The sequence below is a fragment of the Mustela erminea genome, chromosome 8 (assembly GCF_009829155.1).
Source record: "Mustela erminea isolate mMusErm1 chromosome 8, mMusErm1.Pri, whole genome shotgun sequence".
Lineage (NCBI taxonomy): Eukaryota > Metazoa > Chordata > Mammalia > Carnivora > Mustelidae > Mustela > Mustela erminea.
Window position 1 is genome coordinate 77541690 of NC_045621.1, and position 27326 is coordinate 77569015.

The window sequence follows — 27326 nt, forward strand, 5'->3', positions numbered from 1 at the left end:
AAAAATCATCACAATTTGCAAAGTATTGGCACAAAAGCATAGTAATGGTAAAAGACTTAAATGATACCTAAAATAAAAGACCTCTCTGTACAGTACTTTCTTAGAGCATTTATATCAACACTTCAAAAATATTTAAGATCTGTCTGTAAAACTTGAAGCTTACTAGATACTAAGGATATATACCTACTTTTCATTGACTCTAAGTCTCTCACTTCTATCACATCTTGTACACATTAATCTGCCATCATTTCAACAAAATTGTGCTTTAAGAAAGAAATTCTTCTTGATTTTAAGTTCCACAGATAAGATAGAACTACTTACGCATGTGACACAGCTGCCTCTTTGCATTCTCTTATGTCATTAATACGCTTATTATAGCTATGTGAAAAAAAAATTAAAACCACATTAATCTTAATTTCATCAGTAACAGTCAAAACAAGTTAGCCAAACACTAAAAGTCAATTAAAGTTTTCTACTAGCAACAAGGAAAACTGGCCCTCAAACTAAAAATGCATGGAAGAAATCCACCCACCTCCTTTCCTGGTTCCTTATATTACTCAGTTAAGTCTTCTTAGAAAAAGAGTTCTCATATTATATTAAATCTAACAAAAAAAATTAAAGCTCACTATGTAGATCTTGATTAACTATACCTCATTAAGCCCTCATGGAGTTATTAAAAATTATACTTCCAATGAAATTAACAGTGGTTTCCCAAAATCTAAAGCAATAACAAAGCTATTACTTCTGATTTTTATGCTATTTCATGAAAAAAAATTCTGAAAGGACAGAGGGAGCAACACTAGTTAATGTCTGGAGATAGGGGTTTTGTGACAGAAAAAACTAGGGCAGGAAAGCATAAGACTACTTTAAATCAAAAGAAACAGGACACGAACATCAAAAACTTTAAAGATAATACTTGAAAAATAACTGCTAATAAATACATTATTTTCATAAATGCTATATACAAAAACTCAAAATTTCTAAAACGTTAAAGAAAAACTATATTCCTGAAAACCCGGCTAAAACCAAACTCTAAATTAATTCCAAATTCTAAAATTTATGTGTTCTTTGAGCAAATGTTGAAAATAAGCTAATTCTGTAATCACTGTCCTTAATAATTCATAAGCCTTTATACTTAACGATCTGCCGTGTAACTACTGGAAGTCATATTTTAAATTGGTCACTTTTGATTTAATAAAAAATTAAGACTCCTCAACTCTAAATATGAAGATTCTTATATGGTTAAGTTTCTTATTAGAAAAGCATAACAAAAAAAAAAAAAAAGAAAAGGAAAGCATAACATCAAAGCAATCAGTCTCATGGTGTCATTAAGTTTATGTGTATCATACATAAGTTTGCTCAATATATAGACTACCTGGTTCTAAATGCTTACATATATTTAAATACTATTCCACAGAGAAGCTATCAATATGCTAAAACAAAATACAAGTTTCATGACTTTCAACCTGAATCAATTAGAAAATGAAAATCAATTAGAAGCTATCCCATATGGCATGGGATATTTCCATGTATTTCACCACCTAAAATAAAAGCCGAATAAGAGCTGTAAAGTACATAGAGCACTAGACCTCATTTTATGACCAAGAAACTACCACAAGAGAATGTCAGAAACAGCGAGCGCTTGGGTGGCTCAGTTGGTTATGCATTTGCCTTCAGCTCATGTCATGATCCTGGAGGCCTGGGATCAAGCCCCTGCTCACTGGGGAGCCTGCTTCTCCCTCTCCCTCTGCAGCTTCCCCTACCTGTGCTCTCTTTCTCTCTCTATCTCTCTGTCAAATAAATATATAAAATCTTTAAAAGAGAGAGATAGAGAAACAGAGAAAGAATGTCAGAAACACCCACAGAGAAAGAAATCAAAACAGGGGTCTCTTGACCAAAGGACTGGGAGGTAAATTACGGTGGCAGTGGTGACCAAAAGGGGCACAAATCAATTTTCTGGAGATGATGGAAATGTTCTGTATCTTGAGTAGGTGATCACCTAGAATATTCATAAACAAATTTGTTGACACCTAAAATTTATGCATTTTTGTCGGTCAATTTTACTTCAAAAATTAGTAGGGGAAAGAGGGCAGATTCCTTTAGCCTCTTTAAGATACAGATACAGGAAATACAACTTAGGGATGATGTCCAGGAACCTGTAATTCTTACACACACTAAAATGTGAGGCTTAAATTGGTAGGTTAAACAGATCTTTATTTTTTAATAAATAACAGATGCTTCATCTCAATTTCATCAAGACATTTCTAAACTGGCTATGAAATAAATGTAGGTAAACTTTATTTCTATCTGAAGCTAAGAAGCCAAACATAATTATTCAACACCTTCAGGTAAAGGGGATCCCAGAATATTTTAGACACTCCTAATTTCAAAAGATTTCAAAATTGCTACCAAGTATGAGTTCAATCTGTCTTTAATATACTGTCTATAGAACCTCATGTGGAAAGAAATGTAGGCATTAAAATTTTCAAGGAAACAAATTTGTATAAACTGCTCGATTTACAGGGAATTAATATACATGAGTCACTTGAAACAACTTATTAAAAGGAAACATGCTTTCTTATGTGCGATGGTCTGACTTCTATAATTGTTATAACTAAGTAAGAGCTATTGACTGATTCATGTACTTTTAAATAGCACTACAAAAATGTCAAAACTCTAAAATGTATATGGTACTTTCAGCAATATTTATGTCTAATTCCATATCATGATTTGCAAAAGAGAACACATCTTCTTTATCCTAGAACACAAACTTTGAAAGGGCAGAAACACTAGGTATTTTAATCTACAAAGTTACCTATAAAAATGATATGAATTTTTGAACGAATATTATGAATATTAATATGGATATTAATATTCATTAATATTCGATGAACGAATATTAATATGAATATTACCTATAAATGATATGAATACTACCATATCAGGATGATTGTTAAAAACAACTTGCTAGGGGCGCCTGGGTGGCTCAGTGGGTTAAGCCTCTGCCTTCGGCTCAGGTCATGATCTCAGGGTCCTGGGATCGAGTCCTACATCGGGCTCTCTGCTCAGCAGGGAGCCTGCTTCCTCCTCTCTCTCTCTCTGCCTGTCTCTCTGCCTACTTGTGATCTCTCTCTGTCAAATAAATAAATAAAATCTTTAAAAAAAAAAAAAAAAAACTTGCTATGGCCAGTAAGATAATACAGGTGATATCTTCTTGTATGACATGATCCTTCTCTATTACCAACTTCAATGAAGATAATCCGACTCTTCTCCCAAAAAAGCAAGATAAATGAAAATGCCATACCCTCGTATGTTTACAAATAAGTCTTCTGCAGCTTTGTGAATGTGGAAAACTTCATCCCGAAAGAGAGAGAGGCAAGAGCTACTTTGAAGAGCTAGCTTCCAAAGGTTCAATGCTGTCGCATCAGTATTTAGAATCCCATGGCACAAAATGAAGCCAACTTTAAAAAAACACAAGTAAATACAAAGATAAAAGTAAAAAAACATAAGCAAATACAAAGTAAAAGTATTCCAAAATTATATTATTTCAGTTACAAAGTAGCTTTCAAATTTTTAGAAATATAAACATAATCACTAAATTGAGGATTTCAAGTGACAGATAAAAATTCATATACATGCAAGATAGCAACAATATTTCTCTCAATAGTTTTCTGTATTCTGCAAAATCAGTTCCTTCAACCCACACTGATGAGAAAAAGAAATGTTGCTTCTGGGTAGTATAAGAAGTCATTTTTAACAAATGAGTAAAAGGCATTTTCAAAAACCTTTACAAAATATTTTAAGCCAAAGGTCCGAAGTTACTAATTAACACACAATACAGCAATCATTACAACTATTCAAATAATTGAAAAATAAGACTAATCTACTTTTCTAAATCACCAGAAGAACTGCAATAGCATCCTGCATTTTCATGGCAATGCACAGTTTACTAAATAAGTTTTCACATATATTATATCACATGATTCTGTGGAGTAGATAAAACAGATGGTATCCTTCTCTTTCATAGTTTAAGAAATGAAGGTTCAATGACTTACCTAAAGTTATACCATTAACATGTTAGAGCTAGAGTCAGCCTCAAGTATTTACCCTTGAAGTCTAAGATTCTTTCAATATACTATGCTGCTCTCTAGTATACAGATTCAAATCTCTCTTTCATCTTGTGTTACCTACTTTGGAAATCCTACACAAAAATATAATCATATATATGTTTGTGGGTGCCCTCTCTAGCCATCCAGACTAGGCCACAAAACCTCATCTGTCCTTCATTCAACATTTACTCAGTGCTGGCTATACAAAAGGTATTGTAGTGGGCCAGTTACAAACCAATCCTATTTCCTGTCAAAACTTCCCTAGGATTCTCAGTAGTCACTCCCACCTCTAAACTCCTGAATCATTAACATACAACTTGCCATTTATCTTTTTATTCTTAGCTCAACCTTCTTTTAACAGGGCCACTACACAAGCAAGTTAACTTTTTAAGTTAAGTAGGCATATACTGTGGAGTCTTATGTGCAGACGTGTATTTAAATTTCCTGAAACACATAAAGTATTTTTAACGCAACAGGACCCCTAAACACAATTATATGATCTGGTGCACAAGCAAAGGCATACAATTCATGTACGGAAACTTAAAAAGAATCCTCAAGAGAGACTGTAAAAGATCCTTGCCTTATATAATGACTTTTTACTCTAAACCCCTGAGTAAAGAGATTTCATTTAGTGTCTTATACCTTGTTGAATACTTAGATTCACAAAATTGCTGCTAACAACAAAAGGTTTCTCTAAAAATATTAGCAGTTATATTATGGGTTACCATATGTTTTACTTTTTTAAGATATGGATTACCTTTGAATTTAGTATATCCATTTGTTTATGACAGAATCCAAAAAGGTAATGTAATTCAAATTCGACTGCCCAAGATCAGGATGGTTTATTAAATTAAATATTACCCTCCTTTCCCCACCAACGTCCCAATAAAAGGACAGAAAAAATGTTTAACTTTTTAAGCCACAAAAAATGTTGGAAACAAGACAAAACACCAGTACTAGATAAGAAAATTAGAGAATATCTTTCAAGATGGAAAGTAGGTAGAATTTAATTTAAAAGGAGACTGGACTTAGTAACCCAAAACTCCAGAGATGAAAAGAGATCCTTCCCAAGGAGTCCTCTGAGTCCAACCAATATAGCAAGAATAAACCCTGAAAAGAACACCAGGATAAGTTATTTTATACTGCATTCCAAATAGCTGAGTCTTTAACATTCCAGACTCTCAGTAACTCTTAGCCAGGCTATAATATAGACCCGTGATCCTCAAACTTTAGCTTGCATCAGAACTACTGGAAAGGCTTATGATTTTTTAAATCATATTGCTAGGATTCATTCACAGTCTAATTCAGCAGGTCTAAGGTAGAAATCAAGATTCTGTATATCTAACAAGTTCTAAGGTGATGCTGCTGACCCAGGGACCACACCTGAACTAATCTAAAGCAAAGTGCTGAAGTAGACCACCTTCTACAGAAATGTCCTACTATGAGTATCGAGGTCAAAAAGTACAGAGTTTAAGCTAATTCTTAACGTAATTCTTAACCTGTTACCTCTACTCAAGGCTCAATTACATGAAAGCAGCAAAACTCAGAGTAAACACCTTCCTTATTTTGGCAACTGTGGTCATTCCACATCTCTTTGCCTTCTCTATGTCCCTATATCCCCAATTAGGGTAGCCTACCTTCTGAATCACTTCCCTGCTCATCATGTGAAAACCTGCAATCAGCATTCCTGTACAGACTGGCGCAACTAGTTTTAACTCTTGAGATCACCCATGCCACCTAAACTACTAACCACCTCTACTCTACGGCCAGACTTCCATTAACATGAACCATCGAGGATCACAATACATTTCAGCAAAATCAATACTTGGAAAGCTGGCTTTTGAGTCAACTAAGAGAAGGGATTAAAATCTTAACTATCATTATAGAAGAAAATATAAATATCACAAAACTGATCAATGTAAAAAATATAATTAATAAAAATGGCTAAGGAGGACATCTGGATGGTTCAGTCAGTTAAACATCCAACTCTTGATTTTTGGTCATTATCTCAGGGTCATGAGATCAAGACTCGAGACAGGCTCCATGCTCAAGATTCTCTCTCTCTCTCTCTCTCTCCCTCTGCCCCCACCCACTCGCATGTGTGCACACTATAAATCAATCAATCAAATCTTTCTTTAAAAAACGCTAAGGATAGGGAGCATGTGCTCTCCTTCATTCTAGTAACAGTGCCAGGACTATTCAAAGTGAAAGGGCATGATGAGATTAAGTAAAGAAAGAGAGTACTTAGCAACTTTCACAAAAATTTGATATTTAGTAGGAGTAGAAACCTAGTAATAATCTATTTGTCAGACTAAACTGAATCAAATAATTTAAAATGTGAGTTTTTATTTTGTGTCTTTATTACTTTATTTCTGGTAACTCTAGTAATTCACTTTTAGTTCTTAGTAGTTTAGTAATCCGTATTTTATCTAAGTATCAATCCAAAATAATTTAAAAAAGAAAAACTGGTCCTTCATTATAGTTTGAGACATACTATAATGAAAAGACAACAAATACTACCTAATGGTTAATAAATCAAGTAACAAGAACTAGAGGAAGTTAAAAAAAATGCTCAAAATTATTTCCCTCTGCCACTGGACTTCAGGGTGGTAGAAGTAATTGTATTATAGCAATTCTCATTCTATATTATATCTGTGGGTCACTGTGTCTATTTTCCCTACAGTTTGTGAATTTCTCAGGAGTACAACTAGTACTTTTATCCTCCATGTATCTAAGTGCCAACCATGAGTCACTATAGTATTACTGAAATAAATCAAAATCAAAAACCTTAGTGAATAAATACAATATTTCTAAAAATCATTAAAAACAGAACAAAAATGTAGTTTGACAGCCACTCTGAGAGGCAATTTATGTACCATGAGCCTTGGCATTAGCCTGGGTTATTTTGTCTTGGTCACTTATTAACTATGTGGACTAAGCTTTAGATTCCTATCTATAAAGCAGACTATCTATCCTGACAGGGTCAGTATGAGAACTGAATGAGGTAAGGCACTGAGAAGGTTTAGCGCACTGCTTGGCATAGAAGTAATCCATGTTATCCATTATTTTTTCTAAAACTTAGAACCTGAGGGGTGATTACAAAACTAATTTTACTTACAGATAATCCATTTTTCCATTGCATCCAAAGAGAGATATTCACAAGGCATCTTAAAAAGAAAATACAGATGTCTGATTAAGGAAATTCTAAAAAAACAAATCCTATACTAAGTCACTGTCTCTCTCTTAAAAATTCTTACTACTCAATTCATGGCTCAAATACCACCACAACTATTTGAAAAGTTGAATAAAGGTCTTATAATTTATATTTAAATGTGCAATCCATAAAGGACAATGAGAGCTGTGCCCCCTTCACATTTACACTCCCTGAAATCTCCCTTAAAATAATATTTCGCAAAACTGTCTTCAATCTGGTAAAGGATAAATTTCCAAGAGTCTATTCTAAATTTCCCAAGTCTATTTTAGAGCTTGTAATATTCCAAAGGATAATATATTAATCAAGTTAAAAATGATTTATGTACATAGATGCAGTCTCACCCGAATTACTAATTATGTGTGTGTGTGTTCTCCATTTGCAGAACTTGTATGTTCATATACACAGAGGAAAGACTGAAAATACAGTCAACCCTTGAAGAGCATGAGGGTCAGGAGTGCCAAACTCCCTCCCTCTGTAGCTGATAATTCACCTAAAACTTTTGACTCTTAAAAACTAACCTACAAATAGCCTACTATTGACCAGAAGTCTTACATATGACATAAGATCAATTAACATATATTTTATATTACACAAATTATATAATGTACTCTTACAGTAAATTAAGCTAGAGAAAAGAAAATGTTATTAAGAAAATCTTAAGGAAAAGACATTTATAGTATTTATCAAAACAATCCAGGTGTAAGTGGACCCACACAATTCAAACCTGTGTTGTTTAAAGGTCCACTGTGTGAAAGAATATAATGATTTTCTATAGTCAGTGAAGACTGAGGTGATATTCTGGTTTTTTTCTTTAAAATCTTCTGCATTTTCCAAATTTTCTACTACACCAGAACAAAACAAACATTTAAATTTTAAAAGAAAATACTTAACACTGATTGTATTAACTCAGCATCAAAATTTAGAAATAAAAAATTCAATAGTACGACTTAACATCTTAAAATAAATTTTACTGACAGGCGAATATCAATTAGAAGAAAAACTGCAACAACACAGCATAACCAATATTTTTTAAAAATCAACTTTACTATTTCCATTCAAAAAGGGAAAAAGAGAACCATACGGTGTCAGACTGTGCAGGATTAAGCATTGTACTAGGTGCACTGATGAGACTCAATAGTTGGGCATTTCTCCACTGGTCAGCTGAAAGATTCCTTCGAGGATATACCATCTGAAGAGAAATCAGTGCATCTGAAAGAGACTAATTAAAATAGGAAAAAAGGAAGCTGAGGAATAAATTTTTTTTCCATTTAAATTTCAGCTATAACTGCTGTGTGCTTTTAACTGTATCACCCTAAAACAACAAAGCCTAATTACGACTATGCTCCATATAATATCTGAGGTGGGTCCAGCTATCTCCTCTCAAGTTTTTTTTTTTAATTTCATAAAAGCAACATAGATTCTGCATTTCTGGAGAAGATCTAGCTCAGGAAATCTTGGGATTTTTATTTCAGAAGAGGTAAAAAGCCTAGTTTCATTCTTTCGTACTCTTATAGTTCTCTGAAATAACAGAACATTCGGGTTATATGACTAAGTGTTAACAGAACTCAACATATTTCATATTTCTCCAAAGAATGCCTTATTAAAAAAATGTATTCTATCTTAGTAAATTACTGTACTTCTATTTGCCATTGGTCTGTTAAGTACAGCTTTATCATCAAGGTATTTAATGTTTCTTCTCACCTGCTTTTTGTTTGCTTTTAACTGGGCTTTGGTACTTAGCTCTACTTCTTTTTTTTTTTTTTTTTAAGATTATATTTATTATTTGACAGAGATCACAAGTAGGAAGAGAGGCAGGCAGTGGGGGTGGGGATGGGGGGGGCGGAAGCAGGCCCCCTGCTGAGCAGAGAGTTGCATGTAGGGCTCAATCCCAGAACCCTGAGATCATGACGTGAGCCGAAAGCAGTAGCTTAACCCTCTGAGCCACCCAGGTGCCCCATCTCTGCTTCTTAAAATTTCTGTACAAGAGTGATTTTTTTAATTATATATTTTTTAAGATTTTACTTATTTGACAAAGAGAGCCAGGGAGCTCTAGGCAGGGATAGGGGGAAGGCAGAAGTAAAAGGAGAAGCAGGCTGATCAAGGAGCTGGAGGCAGGGCTCAATCCTAGAACCCTGGGATCATGACCTAAGCCGAAGGCAAATGCTCAACCAAGTGAGCTACCCAGCCATCCCTAAGGGCGATTCTTTAATCTGGCTGCACATAAACTACCATGGGATTTGTTCAGAAAACAGAAACCAGGATTCTACCTAAAATCATCACCTAAGTGGGAAAAGAAACAAATTTGCAGTGGGTAAAAACAAGGCCATACATAACTGGCAAAAAGTCAGAAATGGATCCATGGAAAAACAAGGGAGGAGCAAAGAAGACCATTCTAGGTGAGGAAAAACCACTACCAAAATCAGAGACAGATGACTAGGACATGCTCAGCACTCTGAAAAATCCTGACACTTCCATGCTGACTTTTACTTCAAAACTAATGCCATCCATTGGCTTCTTTCTAACTAATGATCCAACTAATTTCAAAACATTAAACCCATATAAATTTGTGGGATAATACAGCTATACAAAAAATTAATTGCAAACACACCTTCTGTAAATGTATCTTCAGAATTTTCACAGGAATAAGAAAACTGAAGGAAAAATCTTGGCATTAACAGATCCATACGAAATAGTGTATTATTAAAATGTCTAACTCTCATCACTTAGAGAATGAACCAAGATTCTGAAATCTTGGGCTTTAGTTCTGGTTTTGCCACTATTACTGACAAATGACTAATCATGTCACTTCTCCAGCCCTCAATTTCTTTATCTATAAAGAGGATATATGAGATACCTATACATTTCCCTGATGTGCTTAGGAACATTTGAATCAGCCCTACTGTGGAGAACCCATACAGCAAGACTCCTTTGAACCAAAATTGTTTCATTAAGAACTATTTTTTTAATATATTATAAAAGACTGATGCTTCAAATTATTTTCACAAAACTCTTGCAATTTTTTTTCTCATTAAGAGGTCTTATTAATAGGGACGCCTGGGTGGCTCAGTTGGTTAAGCAGCTGCCTTCAGCTCAGGTCATGATCCCAGCGTCCTGGGATCGAGTCCCACATCGGGCTCCTTGAGCCTGCTTCTCACTCTGTCTCTGCCTGCCACTCTGTCTGCCTGTGCTCGCTCTCGCTCTCTCTCTCTGACAAATAAATAAATAAAATCTTTAAAAAAAAAGAGGTTTTATTAATAATATAACTAAAATGTACCAAATACTATGTATCCAAATACTTTTGTGAAGTATTAAACTTATTAAATCGTCCTTATTAAACTCATTTAATCATCCTCACAACCATATGAGGTAGGTACTATTATTTCATTTTTACAGATAAGAAAATTGAGATACAATGAAGTTGGTTAAATGACTTACCCAATATTACATATTCAGTAATTGGCAGAGTTGGGATTAGAATCCAGGTAGTCTGGTATGAGAGGAGACATTCTCAAATACTAAATTTCACTACCTCTCTACCCTATACCGCATCTAAAAACTATAATGAATGATTCCTGAGTCTCCAAATACTATTTGGGAGTCTAACTAACTCTGGTTCACAATTGGATAAAACCATACATAGCTATTATTCACATCCCATTATGTTTTTCATAAAAGTTGATAATAACTCTAAATATTCAACCTTATGCCATCTCATACGCCTATTTATTTATTTATTTATTTGAGAGCAGGCAAGAGAGTACGCATGCATGAGTGGAGTAGGGTGGGCAGAAAGAGAGGGAGAGAGAGAATCTTAAGGAAGCACCACATGGGCTCAGCACGGGGCTTGATTTCCTGACCCTGTATTTCACATGCCTACTATGTGCATCTAAAAACCAGACTTTACCTTGCTGTGGGGTACAAATTCTTCCATCATCTTCTTTAAAGGGTTTTCATAATCCACAATCATCTGACCAAGGCGTGGATATTCTCGGTCACTTAAAACAGACATACCAAATTTCAGGGAGGTGTTAGCCATCAAACAGAATTTCACAAAGATTTGTATAATGTGTGTCTACCTTGCTCCATGGGTCATTTCATGAGCATAGTTATATAATCCAATGATTGCCTTTCTTTCTTCAATTCGAGACAGCAGTATCATAAGTGTTGTATAGGTTATGATCAAATCTAAGTAGTTCTTTGTTAAATCAAAGTTTACAGTCTAGAAAACAAAAATCAAGGTTAACTCCTTATTTTACAAAACTTTTACACAAACACACACACATCTTCACAGCAGCTATTGAAAGCCAATAATTTTCTATATTTATTTTATCCCATTTCTAAGATTCTAATTCCTTTCACCAAAAATATACCTAAAATTTGGAAGTTACAGGTAACAGTTTTGTGCTATTAACAAACTTTTATAGATGAAAAAAGTTTGTTATTGCCTTAACTGATGACAGTTTAAAGGGATAAACAAAACCAGAAAGAGAAGGAAGATAGAGCCAATCTCACTAAGAAAAAGGAGAATTATACCAATAAGTAATAAAATTCACTGAATAAGTAAACTGTCAATGGAGACATTTTTCACTTTGATTTCCTGTATCTAGAAATTATCATACCTAAGAAAGATTCCATCAAGTATGTCTTTCACAGAGAAAAATATTATTCACTTAACTTTTAATTGGGTCTTCTAAAATAAAATACTAAAAGTAACTACTACTTCCCAATATGGGCAAAACTTATACCCAGTGACAAATAAACAAGTAAAACTCCTTACCTTAAAAACTCCTTATAACTCCTTACCTTAAAAAAAATGCTACAAATTTGCCAACTTAACATTGCTAAAATTTCACACACTAGACACGTAGATTTTTTTTTTTCTGAAGAAAAATATTCAGTCCCCTTAGTTCTATTAGAAAATCAGATAGAAGAGAAGCGGAAATTTTTCTGAAAATAATACTTACAATATCAAAGAAGACTTGGCAAACGTCAATAGTATTCAGCAATTCACAAACATGGTCCTGAAAATAAAGCTTACTTTAATCTCTCACCTATATAAATGATACTAAATTTAGAAAACACACAAATAAAAAGTATTATAAGTTTTAGTTCTAGAAGAAGTCAAATTTTATTATATACAAGTGATAAAGCAATTTATACAATTAACAAACATCATTCTATGTTAAATTTTACATATTAAAATACATTACCTTAAATTCCATAACATCTACAAATGTGAAGTAATATAATGCCAGATTTTTCAGAATCTCTGATTTTTCTTTCTGTAGCTGTGCAAGCTGTTGCTGTAAAAACAAAATCAGAATCCATTATTCATTCAGAACAAAGATATTTAATTTTACTACAAACTATCTTCTTTTATGATTGCTATATGGAAGCACAAGCTCTTAGAACAATATCTCTAAATGATTACGGCTTTTTAAAAAACCAAAATACTTGAGACAGCAACTGCTAATAGTGATCAGCAACTGACAGCGTGAAGCTATAAAACCAATGAAAGCAGATTAGTGTCAAACTGCACTACTATTAAGGAAAGTTGGAAAATGTTAGGAAAAAATATCAAATGAACTCTTTAAAAAAAAAAAAACTCATGAGCATGATCACATTACTAGAAGTGAGAGGGGAAAAAAGAAGAAAAACACTGTAACTTACACTACAAAAAAATAATATGCTTTATAAATTTGGAACTTACCAAAAAGAACATCCAGGCAAAGCCACGTTACGCATGCAAAATAAAATGTAGATACAAACATAAAATACAGTAACGGTTCCCTAACCAGATCCACAAAACATAATAATACATTAAACAAAAGCAAAAAACCACAACAACAAAAAAGAAATGAGAAAGAAGCAAAACTAGGATTAAGACACTGGTAGACATGAAAGAGGGAAATGTGAATACAAAAGATAAATATCATTCAATCAACTGTATTACTAGATTTACAAAAGTCCTAAGTTTTTTCTTTTTAACTATCAATATAAGTTCTGAAAGAATCCAGCCATATTTAATGTCCTGTGTATCCAATAAATGTGAATTCCAATAAACTTCCTAGAACATTTGATACTGAGTGTAGTCCACAGAACAGCAACTCCACATCATTTAGGATAGCTTATTAGAATAGCAAATTCTCAGGCCCATGGCAAATCTACTGAATCAGGCCCATGGCAGATCTAATAAAATACCGAGGTGATCTGAATATACATTAAATGTCTGAGAATCACCTAGTCAGAATATGAGAAAACTAGAAAATACAGGGAAAGTGGCTTGAAATAACAAACTTGCTACCAAATCCACATAATTCTGAGGCTCTCATGCAGTTCTTATACAGGAAGGTTGTGGGAAAAGATGCCTTCCATGTAATTGTAATGAACCATTATAAGCCAGAAAATTTACAGCAATTAAAACATTAAGGGAAGATTTTAAAAAATAAACAAAACAACTGTAACAAGACTAATTTAAAACAGCAAGCACAGGGTAAACTACCCTAAGACTTCAGTCCCTGAAGACATTTAAAGAATTCTGTCTAGAAAACATGTGCAAATGAGGTACCTCATTACTTCCTCTAAATGCCATATTAAAGTGTATACTTACAGTGATGTGTAACTGTTTTTAGCTTTATCTACGAGATTAACTGCCTTTATTTTGAAGAATACATCTGTTTCAAAACAATTCCCTGTTCATACGCCCATTTTTAATCATTACCACTCGTAACATCAAGCAGATACTTATTTAAAAGTGATTCTATTTCCAGGGTGTGGCAGATGGTAAAAATGGTTGAAGGGGAGTAGGAGGCATATGCTTCCAGTGATGGAATGAGTTTAAGTCATGGACAAAAGGTATAGCACAGGGAATATAGGCCATGGTGTTATTATAATAGCACTGTATTGTGACAGATGGTTAGCTACCCTTGTGGTAAGCGTAGTATTAAGATACAAACTTACAGAATCACTATGTCACATACCCTGAAACTAATGTAATACTGTATGTCAACTATACTTCAATTAAAAATAATTAATTTTTAAAAGCTTCTATTTCCGGGCGCCTGGTTGGCTCAGTGGGTTAAGCCGCTGCCTTCGGCTCAGGTCATGATCTCAGGATCCTGGGATCGAGTCCCGCATCGGGCTCTCTGCTCAGCAGGGAGCCTGCTTCCCTCTCTCTCTCTCTGCCTGCCTCTCTGACTACTTGTGATTTCTCTCTGTCAAATAAATAAATAAAATCTTTAAAAAAAAAAAAAAAAAAAAAAAAAAGCTTCTATTTCCTCAGATTATAAACCTTCACCTTGTACAACATTAGACATTTATGATTAATGTCTTAGTCCTTTTTCTTGCTGTTCAGTACTTTAAATTTGAGTTTTGAAACATAATAGGTGAAAGACTCATTAAGATAAGCAAGAATATAATTCAGTTGCGGCTGGGCTTAATTATTAATCGTATCTTTCAATTTCAGCATCCTATTTGGACAAAAGAAAAAGACACAGTCACCATCTCATTATGGCTTTAATGATTCTTTATACAAACCTCATTTTACATACTGATAACCTAATGTACACAGAATGTAAAAGAACTTTTCCAAAGTTATATAACTACTTCATGGTAGGACCAGAATTGGAAATCTCATTTCTTATTCCTAATAAAGTGCTCTTTGTACCATTCTGCATACCCACCAATTTCCCTTTTTAATAACAAAATCTCATTGTGGTCTAAATTTCTCATTCAATTTATTTCCCCCCAAACCATATGTAACTAGCTTCTACAATGACCAAAAGAAATGAACTCAACTAATGAATGTCTGAATTGAAAACAGTCACGTTTTCAAAGCCCTACACAATTTGGTCCTAAATTTAATTTACCTTTCCAATCTTAAAATTTCCCCTACATTCATTCACACACAGTAGCCAAAACAAATTATTCACTATTTTCCTATCTCATGTTTTCATTGTTTCCTCTACTGAGATGTCCAAATCCCACTACTCCCAAATCACTTGGTTTAAATGTTAACCTATTTTCAAGAAACCATCCCTGAGGGTCCTTTGCTCAGTTGGTTGAGCAAACATCTGACTTCTGATTTAGGCTCAGGTCACGTGGGATTGAGCCCGATAATGGGCTTCACACTCAGGGCAGAGTTTGCTCCAGATTCTCTCTGCTGCTCACACTGGCTCTTTCTCTTTCTCTCTCAAATAAATAAATAAATAAAATTTAAAACCAAAGCAAAAACAAAAACACCATTCCGGATTAACCTTCCCTGAATGCAAACAACACCTCCATCCTCTAATTGTGTCTAATTTCTAATAATATCATTTTCTTCCATGTATCACAGCTATCTCCAACACTATAAGACAGTGTATGCAACTCATTTCTTCAGTCTCCACAACCTATATCATATAGCTCTGCACATAAGAAATTATGCAATATAAACATCTATGAGAGGAGTGATTTTGACAAATTAAAAGGCCTTTATATGTCAATGACAGATGACAGGTTTGGGTAGTTTTGTTAGAAAGCCTACCTCTTCATGGAGCACTGAATGTGGTGCATAAACAATAAATCGTGGAACACTGAAAAAATAAATAAATAAAAAAGAAAAGAAAGCCCACATCTTACTGCACAACGATGATTATATGACTTTACCTCTCAGAACCTAATACTCTTATGATGTGCCAAAATAAAGTACATAAGAACATCTAACAATGCCTGACACCCAGAAGCTACCCATTAAATATTAAGTAAGTAACAAAGGAGGCTCACAGACTACTTCTTCAAAACAACAAAAACAAGGCTATTTTAAACAATCCCAATACTACTTATAGTACTTCTAATAAGAGTTAATATTAAGTGAGCATGCACTTTTTGCTAGGCATTGTTCCAAATATTCTACAAGTATCTCAATCAATCATCTCAATTATGTACTCTATTTAATGAAAATAAATTATATAAACCTATAACAAAGAACAAAAGTGTCTACAATTTTCAGACTTCAACCACAAAAAATGCTACCACTTAGTTCCTAAAGTGAGGGAGAGTAGATACTACCAAAAAGTACTTAATTTTTAGGTTCAACATCCAGAACAAATTTTTCTTAATTCATCACCTCATTGTTTTATAGCGAACAAAAAGCAGGAAATAGTTTAAGAACATAAATTAGTAATAAATTGTTTAATGTTACATAACAGAATATTAGAAAAGCACAACTCTGAGAAGAATGCATTCTGTTCATTAATACTTTAAAAGCATATCATGGATTCATAGATTAACTATATACATTAGCAAAGTATATAGTTACAGAATGCTTTCTTAAAATTTCAAACCATGGATCATTATTCTTACCATTCAAGTAAAATTCTTACCATTCAAGTAAAAGAGTAGCCACGCAGATCATAAAATAAGATACCTTTGCAATGAAAAATCTTGGTAATTGATCTTTGTCAAAGTAAGAAGCATTTTCCACACAAAGTATCTAAAAACATGACTGACATCTAGTATTTACTAGTTTTCATTCTTTCAAAGAAAAAGTACTGACAATTTACAGCAAGGAACCAAGGCCTAAGAGAGCTACTCACTGATTTTCAACACAAAGAAATGTGGCTATTGTTCTTTATTCACTTATTTCAATTATTACCTTCTTTCATTAACAAAGTTACTTATGCACAGTATTTTTCTTGGTCTAAATTATGCTAGTATTTTGTTCCTCTTAAAAAAACAACCAAGTATAGGAGCTTGGACTCAGGGAAAGCTTTGTACAGTTTCTTAGTATGATATTCTAATCCAGGCTTTTAAAAGTACAAGTCCCAAAGAAGCTATTTGGATAAACCTCTTAAGGAACTGTCAGCTACCGCGCTCATCAACTCTCATCTAGATCTCTACACTAGCCTCCAAACTGGACTCTATACTTCATCTCTTGTCTCTTCAGTCTTTTCCACATAGAAGCGGGAGAGTGAGAATTTTAAAGAAACACGCTATCTAAAACAACTGATTCCAATAATGGTTATGCAAGATATTAATACTGGGTAAAGAGTATATGGGAACTCTCTGCATTATTTCTGCAAATTTTTTCACGTCTAATATTATTTCAAAATAGAAGGCTTTTTAAAAATTCCAATGGTTTCCCATCACACTTAAAATACAAAGTCCCTACCAAAGCCTCGGAATCAAATTTAAATAGCAGACCTGCCTACCTTTAAGACCTCATCTCCCTTCATACTCTTCTACCCTCACTTAGTAGTTAACGTTTTGGTCTTCTTCCTGCTCTTTTAATCAACTTCAGCAAGGCCGGCCCTAGCACAGAGCCTTTGCACTTGCTCTTTCTTAGGTCTGGGGTGCTCTTTTTCACTTCTTTGCATAACTCACTCCACACTTCTCTTCAGAGAAGCCACTATTAAGCATTCTTCTCTAAAATAGTCTCCTTTTCCTCATTACTCTCTAACTCCTTATTCTACCACTTATCTCCAATCAAAGTATGTATTTATTTCTCTTGTCTGTTGTCTAAAATCTCAACTTGAACTTAAATCCATGAGAGCAAGGGCATTTCTATCATTCTCTGCTGTATCGCCAGCATTGAGATGGAATAGCACATAGATGGACAATCAATCCATCACCAATCCTCAAGATTCTCAACATTAAAATCATGAAGTCAATTTTCAAATTGCACTGCTGACTGTAAATGAATGTAGTATCAGGCATCAACTCATGCCTCAAATGAGTTTATGTATCCTAACACAGAGTGGTGATTTAATCCTTTGAACAAATCCTCAAAGTTGGGCAAAATATTTCATTATGTCTTTCCAGGATAAGAAAGTATAAAAGAAGGATATGAAACATCTAAAGAGAATGACATATTCCATCCAAATATAAGCAAATCACTTAAGATGACCTGAAAATCCAAATTCACACAAAAAGTACACAATTTTTTAAAAAGGTTCATAGGGTTTTGTAGGATTCTTCTTTTATCATATATAAGACGATTCTATTGGTAGTCAATTATATCAGAAATGCATTTTTCTGAACAAAAAGTAAGTAAGTTTTAGGGAAAGTAACCCTAATCCCTCCCACTCTATCCTGTCCACCCCCCTACCCACAACTGTGGTCTCTTTCTCTAAATGAATCTTAAAAATATACAAATACTAACATAGTCGTGCAACCATCACTCCCATCTATCTCTAGAACTTTTTTCTATTTCCCAATCCAGGTATATTTTTATATTCACTTTCCAGATACAGAAATAGACCATAAAAGGGTAAAATGCCAATACAAGTCAAATTTCAAAGCCCAAACACCTCTCCAATACACTTCAACATTGAAGCTGCCCTACAATGACACAAAATTAGAATAGGAATAAGCAAAGCCAAAGCTATTTTCAGAAAATACTTGTATTTATTTGTAGCCTCATCAGACTGAAGCTTCCAAGAATTTCTCTAATTCAACCTCTTCATTTTATATATAAATCCAAACTTTTTCCAATTATGCTAGTCATCTGTTCAATTCTGAAATGCATAATTTTATATTTTAAAGAACAGAAAGGCAAAAAATATTAAAGCCTGCTTCTTTTGTAATGGGACTTTAATTGCTCCTCCCATCAAGAATTACAGTCTATTTTTCCACCCTTACAATCTCAACTGGTCTTGTAACTTGCTTTGACCAACAAAAAGCCACAGAAATGACACTCTTAACTTGAGGCCTTATGGCTTCCAATTTTCCTCTCTCGGGAACACTGTCCTAAAATGCCATGGGTGAAAAAGCCTCAAATATCATATCATGTGGAAAGAAGTTGTTCAGCATTTTGCTAAGCCCAGCTAGGCCCATCCCCCAGCCAACTCACTGCTAAATGCAGCTGTGATGTAAGACTGGTGAGACAAGCACAAGAACTACCCCACCTATGCACAGAATGATAAGAAATAAGTTGTGTTTTAAGCTCAGCAAAATTTGGGGTGGTCTGTTATGTAGCACTAGGTAAATTAAAACAATCTCTATTTGACCACCTCAGTGCATTAACTTGCATCAGAAAAAATCCTGAAAGTTTAAGATTTCTGGTTACAAGATGGTCAAAATTAATGCAAACTGATGAAACTACTGTAATTTTATCATTACTACTAGAAAAATCATTAATTACAGATCCTAGTATAGTGTGGTTAGGCATAACAGGTTTATATAAAAGACAGCACACTGTGTTAATAATACAATTTACCTCATATAATGGCACCATTTTCTAATATAAGTAAAAATATAAATGAAGCTAGTTCCTTTACACTGAATTTTAATAACTAATCTTTATAAGTTTTTCTATAATATGTGATAACTTTGCTTTCATAACCTGGGGACACAGAAAGAAATCAAGCTTTTCTTACTGATTAGATGTCATCACTGTAATCAATAATTATACCGAGCTATTCATGTCAAGATAGCCTTAGGTGCTACTAACATATACAAGGTAATAAGCTAACATTAAACAGTCCTTGCTAGATATACTTTTCACTTTTTAAAGTTTCTATTTCTCTTCCTGTCAATTATCATTTGCTCCTGATAAGAGTACCTTTAATGTACAGTGCTTTAGAAAACAGACTTGTTACAATTTTGCCTAAGTAAACTCAACAAGCTTGACACAGTGAGAACCAAAAGGCTTATTTCTAAATAAGCTTTATTTTTTCTAAAATACCAATTCTGGCTGCTCAAAATTATTTGTTTTTCATAGCTTTATTGTGGTATAATTGTGATAAATGAACGATTAAATACTTTGTGTAAATTTAGAGTTGTGCCACTACCAACTTTATTACTTTAGAAAATTTTCAATATCCCAAAAAGTTCCCCTGTACCTACTTACATTAACCTCACTCTTACCCCCACCACCCTCAGCACCACGCAACTACTTATCTACTTTCTGTCTCAACAAATCTACTTTTTCCTATAAAACAATCACACAATATGTAGCTTTTTCGATCTGGCTTCTTTCACTTAGCCTAAATGTTTCTGGAGTTCACTGATACTATAATATGCATCAGTAGTGTGTTCCCTTTAATTGCTAAACAGTATCTCATTAAGTGGATATAGCACATTTTATTTATTCATTGATTGCTGGGCATTTGAACTGTTTCCAGTTCCAGGCTATTACAAATAATGAATGCTGCTATAAACATATCTATATGTGGACACACACTTTCTTTTTCTTGGGAAGATTTTTTTTTAAGATTTTATTTACTTATTTGAAAGAGCGAGCATGAGTGATAAGAAGGGGCAGAAGAAAAGGGAGAAGCATACTCTCTGCTGACCTGGGGGCCCAGCACAGGGCTCAATCCCAGGACCTTGAGATTCCAGGACCCTGAAGATCATGACCTGAGCCAAAGGTTCAGCTTAATGGATTGGGCCACCCAGGCGCTCCTCTTGAGAAGATTCTTGAAAGTGGAACCGCTTCCTTCCTAGTTCTCAGAGGTATTCAAAGAGGCAAGTGATATGAAAAGTAGCCTCTAGGAAAGTGAAGAATTACCGTAATAAAATAGTATTCATTTTGTCAACAAATATCCCAACCTATTATTATCAGGCAACATGAGGGAGCTGGGGATAAAACTATCAATAAAATGATAGCCCTCGGGGCGCCTGGGTGGCTCAGTGGGTTAAGCCGCTGCCTTCGGCTCAGGTCATGATCTCAGGGTCCTGGGATCGAGTCCCGCATCGGGCTCTCTGCTCAGCAGGGAGCCTGCTTCCTCCTCTCTCTCTGCCTGTCTCTCTGCCTACTTGTGTTCTCTGTCAAATAAATAAATAAAATCTTTAAAAAAAAAAAAAATGATAGCCCTCTAAATGAGTATATAATCTAGTGAGGGATATTTATGTAGATATTTATGTAGTAATTACATGAAATTATTTATGTAGTATTATTTATGTAGTATGTAGAAATTATTTATGTAGTATGTAGATATTTATGTAGTAATTACACAAAAGAGGTTTAAAACACAAACACAAACACATCTCACTCACTCTAGTTTGCAAAAGACCACAATAAGAATTGCAGAAGTTTCTAAGGGCAGTAAGGATGGTAAAGAAGATGGGGGAAGTTAAAGGAGATCCTAAAATACAGAAGGCTCCCAGGAATTATTTTTCTTCCATATTGACAGAGAGTGGTGGCTCATGTTCAATTTCCTCAATTTACAGGCCTATAAAGAGGAATAACGTTAATGCTTAAGCTCCCGTGGCTTCTTTCTGGCCTTTTTATCTGTTGTTCTTGGGAGATTTGAAGACAAGGTAAAATAGCATCAATGGAAGAATAACTCCTACTTAATACAGATAATATCCTCTTAATACCTTTACATCTTCATCAATTCTTTGAACTCTGAGGCACCCCCTATACATTTGCCCTACCATCTTTTCATTCATCATCTCATGCTCTATTTCTATTTTTATCCATCTTAAAATTAAATGCCCCCCCCAAAAATGGAATGGCCCGTCATTGTATTACACCCTTGTCCCTTTCTCCCTCTATCATTATTGCCTGAAAAAAAACCACTGAGAAAGAATATACACAGGCTGACTTGATCTCAACTCTACTTCATGATCATAAACCATAACTGAGTAGCAACATTACTCCATTTTCACTGCCAATTTTTACTGTCAATTCATTCTCTTCCTCTCAATGATTATGCCACTCCTCCTCTCCATTAAAACACTTAACAATTTCTCTTCAACTTCTCAGCTTCATGCTACATATATGAGCTCAATACTTATACATAGACTTGGCTACTCAAAATCTCTATTCAGTTTTGCAGGCCCCTCAAATTTAACATATCTAATATTGAGCTGGTGAGTACCACCGCTTCTTTATTCCCACCCCAAACCTGTTCCTCTTGTGTCCTCTCCCAAGTGAAGCTTGATATCTGTTCAAGCCAAAATCTTCAGATCTTATTTCTCATTGTCCCCCTATCAATGCATCAGCAAATTACTCTGGATTCTATCTTCAAAATACAATTCTAGTATCTGAACATTTCATGGCTCAGTCTCCAAAATAATTGAGAATTTGAACATATTCCACCTCTACCATTCTAGCTCAAGTCACTATAAGCTCTCATCTCAATGACTGCAAATTTCATCCTCCTCAGAATAGCATTCCCTGGTCACCTTAAGTAAGTATCTCCCCACTATCACTCTGCTCTGTTCTTCTTAGAACTCATCTTTACCTGGTATTATATTCATATTCTTTTCTATCTCTACCCAACAGAATATAAGCTCTACAGGGGGCAGTATTTTGGTTTGTTTATTCACTGCGGGATCCCCTCTCACGTAACAGAACTTGGCTCACAGACATCATTCAACAAACCTTTCAAATAAGTGAATAAAGTAAATGATAAATGGAGGGAACTATACATGTGGCACATAACCTAACTGGAAGGGTTAAAGAAAGTTTCTCTGAAATGGTGACATCTAAGCATAAACCCAAAAGACAAGAAGAAGTTAGCCTAGTGAAAGAATATGGGAGTAAAATATTTTGCCAGACAGTAAAGATAGCAATAAAGAAAGGCCTAGAGGCAAAAGAAAGCATGGCCATTTGTGCCATGAAAAGCATAAACATACTCTCCCAAAACAAAATACTCCTTAAAAAATAAGCAATTAAGGGATGCCTGGGTGGCTTAGTTGGTTAAGCATCTGACTCTTGATGTCAGCTCAGGTCATGATCTCAGGTTATTAGATCGAGTCCCATGGGGAGATCCACGCTCAGTGTGAAGTCCACTTGAGATTCTCTCTTTCCCTCCCTCTACCCCTCCCCCGACTCATGCGCTCACGCTCCCTCTCAAATAAATAAAAATTTTAAAAATATGTAAGCAATTAAATAATTTTCCCATGTTCTACATTCTATCCAACACTAGAGAGAAGACTAACATAGTATACTATCCTATTTATTTGTGGCCAAAGACCATGGGTATACATATTTAAAACAATTTTAGCCAAGATTACTGCTAAGAAGAAAAAAGAAAATAAGTGATTTCGCAAAATCTTCTCATTTACTCCACTGTAGTTTCTTTTGTTGTCTTTTACTCTGGATCTTGGCAAATAACTTCTGATCTGACCAAAGGTAAGACCAGACCTGCCATGATAAGCAGTAAAATACTATGCTAAGGGTACTCAAAGGGTACAGGCTAAAAGTGGCTAGAGCTCCCTAGAACAAATGACAAAGAAAATAAAAATAAAAAATCAACAAGTTATTAGGTATTCGTAACATCCTTTGTTATTAGGTAAGGGATCATAATTACCATTGCAGCCAAAGGGATTCTTTGAAAGACAGCTGAAAAACTATCACTAAAGGCAAGATATAACTTCAGGAAATTTGAGGAAAATAGATGATTGCAAATGCCAGGAATGTATCTCCTTGGGGGCTATACTATAAAACCCCAGTATAATGTCCACTGACAGTCTCATTTGCAGGAAAACAGCATCAGTGAGCTGAAGAGGTTATGCTTACAGTATAGTATAATGAGAATATACAATATACAAGATTATGATTTCAAAAGAGATGTGTTTGGGGATCAAAGAATCATCCCTGAGATTACAATAAAAGCTCAAAATTACTTTCCCACTCAAACTCGGTACACAATTTCAAGACATTCCCAAACTTTATGAAAACTCCATGTGAAAGCCCTGGTGGGACAACAAAGAGAAGATTTCCCAGGACAAAAGCTATACAGCAGACATAAGCAAACTGTCCAGAGGGGAGTCAGAGGCTGCAGGTTATAGAAGAGTGGGCTCCATAAAAAAAGGAAAGCTGATCAATGTGATTATTAGGACAGGTAAATTTAAGAATTCTATCAAGGCACATAACTATAAGTACAGAAAATTATGATGCACCTATGAAACAAATCTAACTATGAAATAATTTTGGAAGAAAGAATCCATTTCATTTTAATGCTATATATATTATATACATAAACATAAATACATATATGTAATATAAATTATTCTAAGTTCAGTGTGACAATGGAGTGAAACAATGCAAACTAAACACGCAGGTCTTTACTAGTTTTAATTTTTAGAATCAGTATATAATTCAATTTCAGAACACTTTATGATTTCAAAAACAAAAGGAAGCACTAATAATTTTGACAGCATTAAAGTATAAATGACTGTGATGAGGCTATAAAAATAGAGAACTATATTTAAAGTTTAAAAATTAGGTAATCCATGATCCAAAAATATTAAGAAAAGAAAACCTATTGAATATCGAGAAGAGTGAGTAAGGAGCAAGAAACTGAATGACCTAAGTTCTTCTGTAGCAGTCTACAAAATTCTTTTGTAGACTATATATAGTGTCTAACATTGGTAAATGAATTTATAAAAGAAAAATAAGATATTCCTTACACAAGTTCCTTCTGAGAAACATGACCAGGGCAGGAAAGAATAGAATAGGAGATATAATCACTTTTGATCCTAAATTCTTCTGAACTATTTGACTCATTACAATAAATTCATATTACTTTTGGTAAAAACTGAAAGATAATTTAAACCAGTTTAGGTAGGTTATTAGTGCTAATGCAATTCCCTGCCAGTACTTGACCTATTTCAAATACTTTTCAAATGTATCACAGCATTGCTTAGTTGTATCTACTAATCAGGGTTTCATTCTTTTATTTATTCTGTTTATTCAAGCTAGAATTAAAGACTATTATATGTAGAAGAGATATTAAATGAATGTTGATGATACCTTTTTAAAAGAATAGACACTTAAGTTAGTTCTCACTATTTTTCAATTTTGGCAAAGTTTAATCAGTCAAGACCAAATATTTCCTTAAGCTTCCATTAGAGTATATATAGAGACATATTCACTAATGACAAAATACACCATCAAAATACTGTTACAATGGGACAGCTGGGTGACTCAGTGTGTTAAGTGTCTGCCGTTGGCTCGGTCATGATTCCAGGGTCCTGGGATCAAGACCCACATCAGGCTTTGTTCAGTGGGAAGCCTGCTTCTCCCTCTGCCTGCCACCCCCCCTGCTTGTGCACTCTCTCTGTCTCTCTCTCTCTCTCTGACAAATAAATAAAATCTTTAAAAAAAAAAAAAAAGGCTAAAAAATTGTTACATTGGGGTGCCTGGGTGGCTCAGTGGGTTAAGCTGCTGCCTTCGGCTCAGGTCATGATCTCAGGGTCCTGGGATCGAGCCCCGCGTCGGGCTCTCTGCTCAGCAGGGAGCCTGCTTCTCTCTCTCTCTCTCTCTCTCTCTCTCTGCCTGCCTCTCTCCCTACTTGTGATCTCTGTCTGTCAAATAAATAAATAAAAATCTTTAAAAAAAAATTGTTACATTATCTTATTATAATTTTCTTTAAAACCAAAGTGTTATTTGTTGGCCTACTATATCCTACTCAACAGGATTCAAAGATGAGTACTTGGGCCAGGAAAACAGAGATGTGAGTTACAACAGAAAAACAGATTAGTTTTGTTTTGTTTGGCCTCCCCAGTGTGAAAGATGGGGGGTGGCAACATGAGGAGAGATTGGAAAGGCATGAAAAGCAGTGTCTGGATTATCATAGCATTTCTCCCAGCAGGAGATGCAGACCTGAAGGGGGGTAGGGGGATAAATTCAAAACGTTATGAAAACTGGCAAGTATTAAAACTGATGAGCCCTAAATGACTAACTTGACATTTTCTAAAAGTCAAAGGGGTTTCAGAAAATTCTAGTTTAGGTAACAAAGTGGAAGATAATGACTCAAGACAAAAAGAGACTCAAGACAAAAGAGAAACAAAATGAAGATAACCATGTGTTCAATACTAGATGAAAGTTTGCTATTTAACTTGTGCAGCTGTCCAAAAGGTAGATGGAACTCAGATCTAGAACCCAGAAAAAAGAAGACCGTTTGTTACTTAGCTGAAGCCATGAAGTAAATGTTTTCGTACATATATACTGCAGGCAGGGGAGTATAGGAGGGAGGCGGGCAGGAAGCCATTTAGAAACACCCACATTATAAAGGGCAGCTAAAAGAAACACCAGTGAAGTAGACCAAAAAGCAAGGTAATATAAGTAACAGCTTCCATTTTTCAAAAGCAATTTGTCACACAAATCTGTGAAGTACTTAGTAGATATTAAACTGATTCTTAGGAATTGGTATTACCATCATTTTAGAGATAAGAACAAAGAATATTTAAGATGTGAAATGACTATGCTCACTTCAGCAGCATATATACTAAAAAAATGTGAAATGACTTGGGGCGCCTGGGTGGCTCAGTCAGTTAAGCGTCTGTCTCCAACTCAGGTCATGATCCCAGGGTTTCAGGATCCAGCCCCAGTTGGGCTCCCTGCTCAGCAGGGAATGTGCTTCTCCCACTTCCCTCTGCCACTCCCCCAGCTTCCGCTCTTGCTCGCTCACTCACTGTATCTCAAATAAATAAATAAAATCTTTTAAAAAAAGAAAAAAGATGTGAAATAACTTTCCCAAATCATTCAGCTAGAACTCAAATTCTGGTTTACTAGCTCCAAAGTCCATCTTCTTAAGTACCACATCATAATGGAAACCATGCCAAGACAACAAATGCCCTCTTAGAGATTAGCTAGAAACAAGTAAGTTTCCTTACCATTTCCTTCTAACTAAACCACAGTGCATGATGGCATGTGTCAGAGCTTCCCTACTCCCATCCTTGATACCAGCACCCCACTCCCAAAACATATTTATGTTTTTAAGAAGCTAGAACTCCGCCTGGGTGGCTCAGTGGGTTAAGACGCTGCCTTTCAGCTCAGGTCATGATCTCAGGGTCCTGGGATCAAGTCCCGCATCGGGCTCTCTGCTCAGCAGGGAGTCTGCTTCCTCCTCTCTCTCTGCCTGCCTCTCTGCCTGCTTGTGATCTCTCTCTGTCAAATAAATAAATAAAATCTTAAAAAAAAAAAATAAGAAGCTGGAACTCTTGTTCTTATTCCAGTTTATTCTCAGTAGTAGTATTAATGAGACATATTTGTGTAACTCTACTAAAAAGGATAGTTATTTTTAGCTAAGAATATAATGAAATTAAAAAAATATTGCTATGTTGGG

At 34.8% G+C, this 27326-nt stretch overlaps 1 protein-coding gene across 5 annotated transcripts in view; it reads right to left on the reverse strand.

Moving 5' to 3' along the window:
* NCKAP1 (NCK associated protein 1) overlaps window positions 1-27326 on the reverse strand; it is a 100218-nt gene that overhangs the window by 51891 nt on the left and 21001 nt on the right. For 2 of the 5 annotated variants that reach the window (XM_032356150.1, XM_032356152.1), the window contains 8 exons: window positions 12534-12620; window positions 12288-12344; window positions 11400-11542; window positions 11228-11318; window positions 8405-8542; window positions 7228-7276; window positions 3305-3461; window positions 322-378 (listed from right to left, as the gene is read on the reverse strand). In XM_032356150.1, the coding sequence (XP_032212041.1) occupies window positions 322-378; window positions 3305-3461; window positions 7228-7276; window positions 8405-8542; window positions 11228-11318; window positions 11400-11542; window positions 12288-12344; window positions 12534-12620 (779 nt within the window). Of the gene's footprint in view, window positions 1-321; window positions 379-3304; window positions 3462-7227; window positions 7277-8404; window positions 8543-11227; window positions 11319-11399; window positions 11543-12287; window positions 12345-12533; window positions 12627-26060; window positions 26162-27326 lie in introns of those variants that run through there. The other 3 variants (XM_032356149.1, XM_032356151.1, XM_032356153.1) reach the window with 2 other exon arrangements.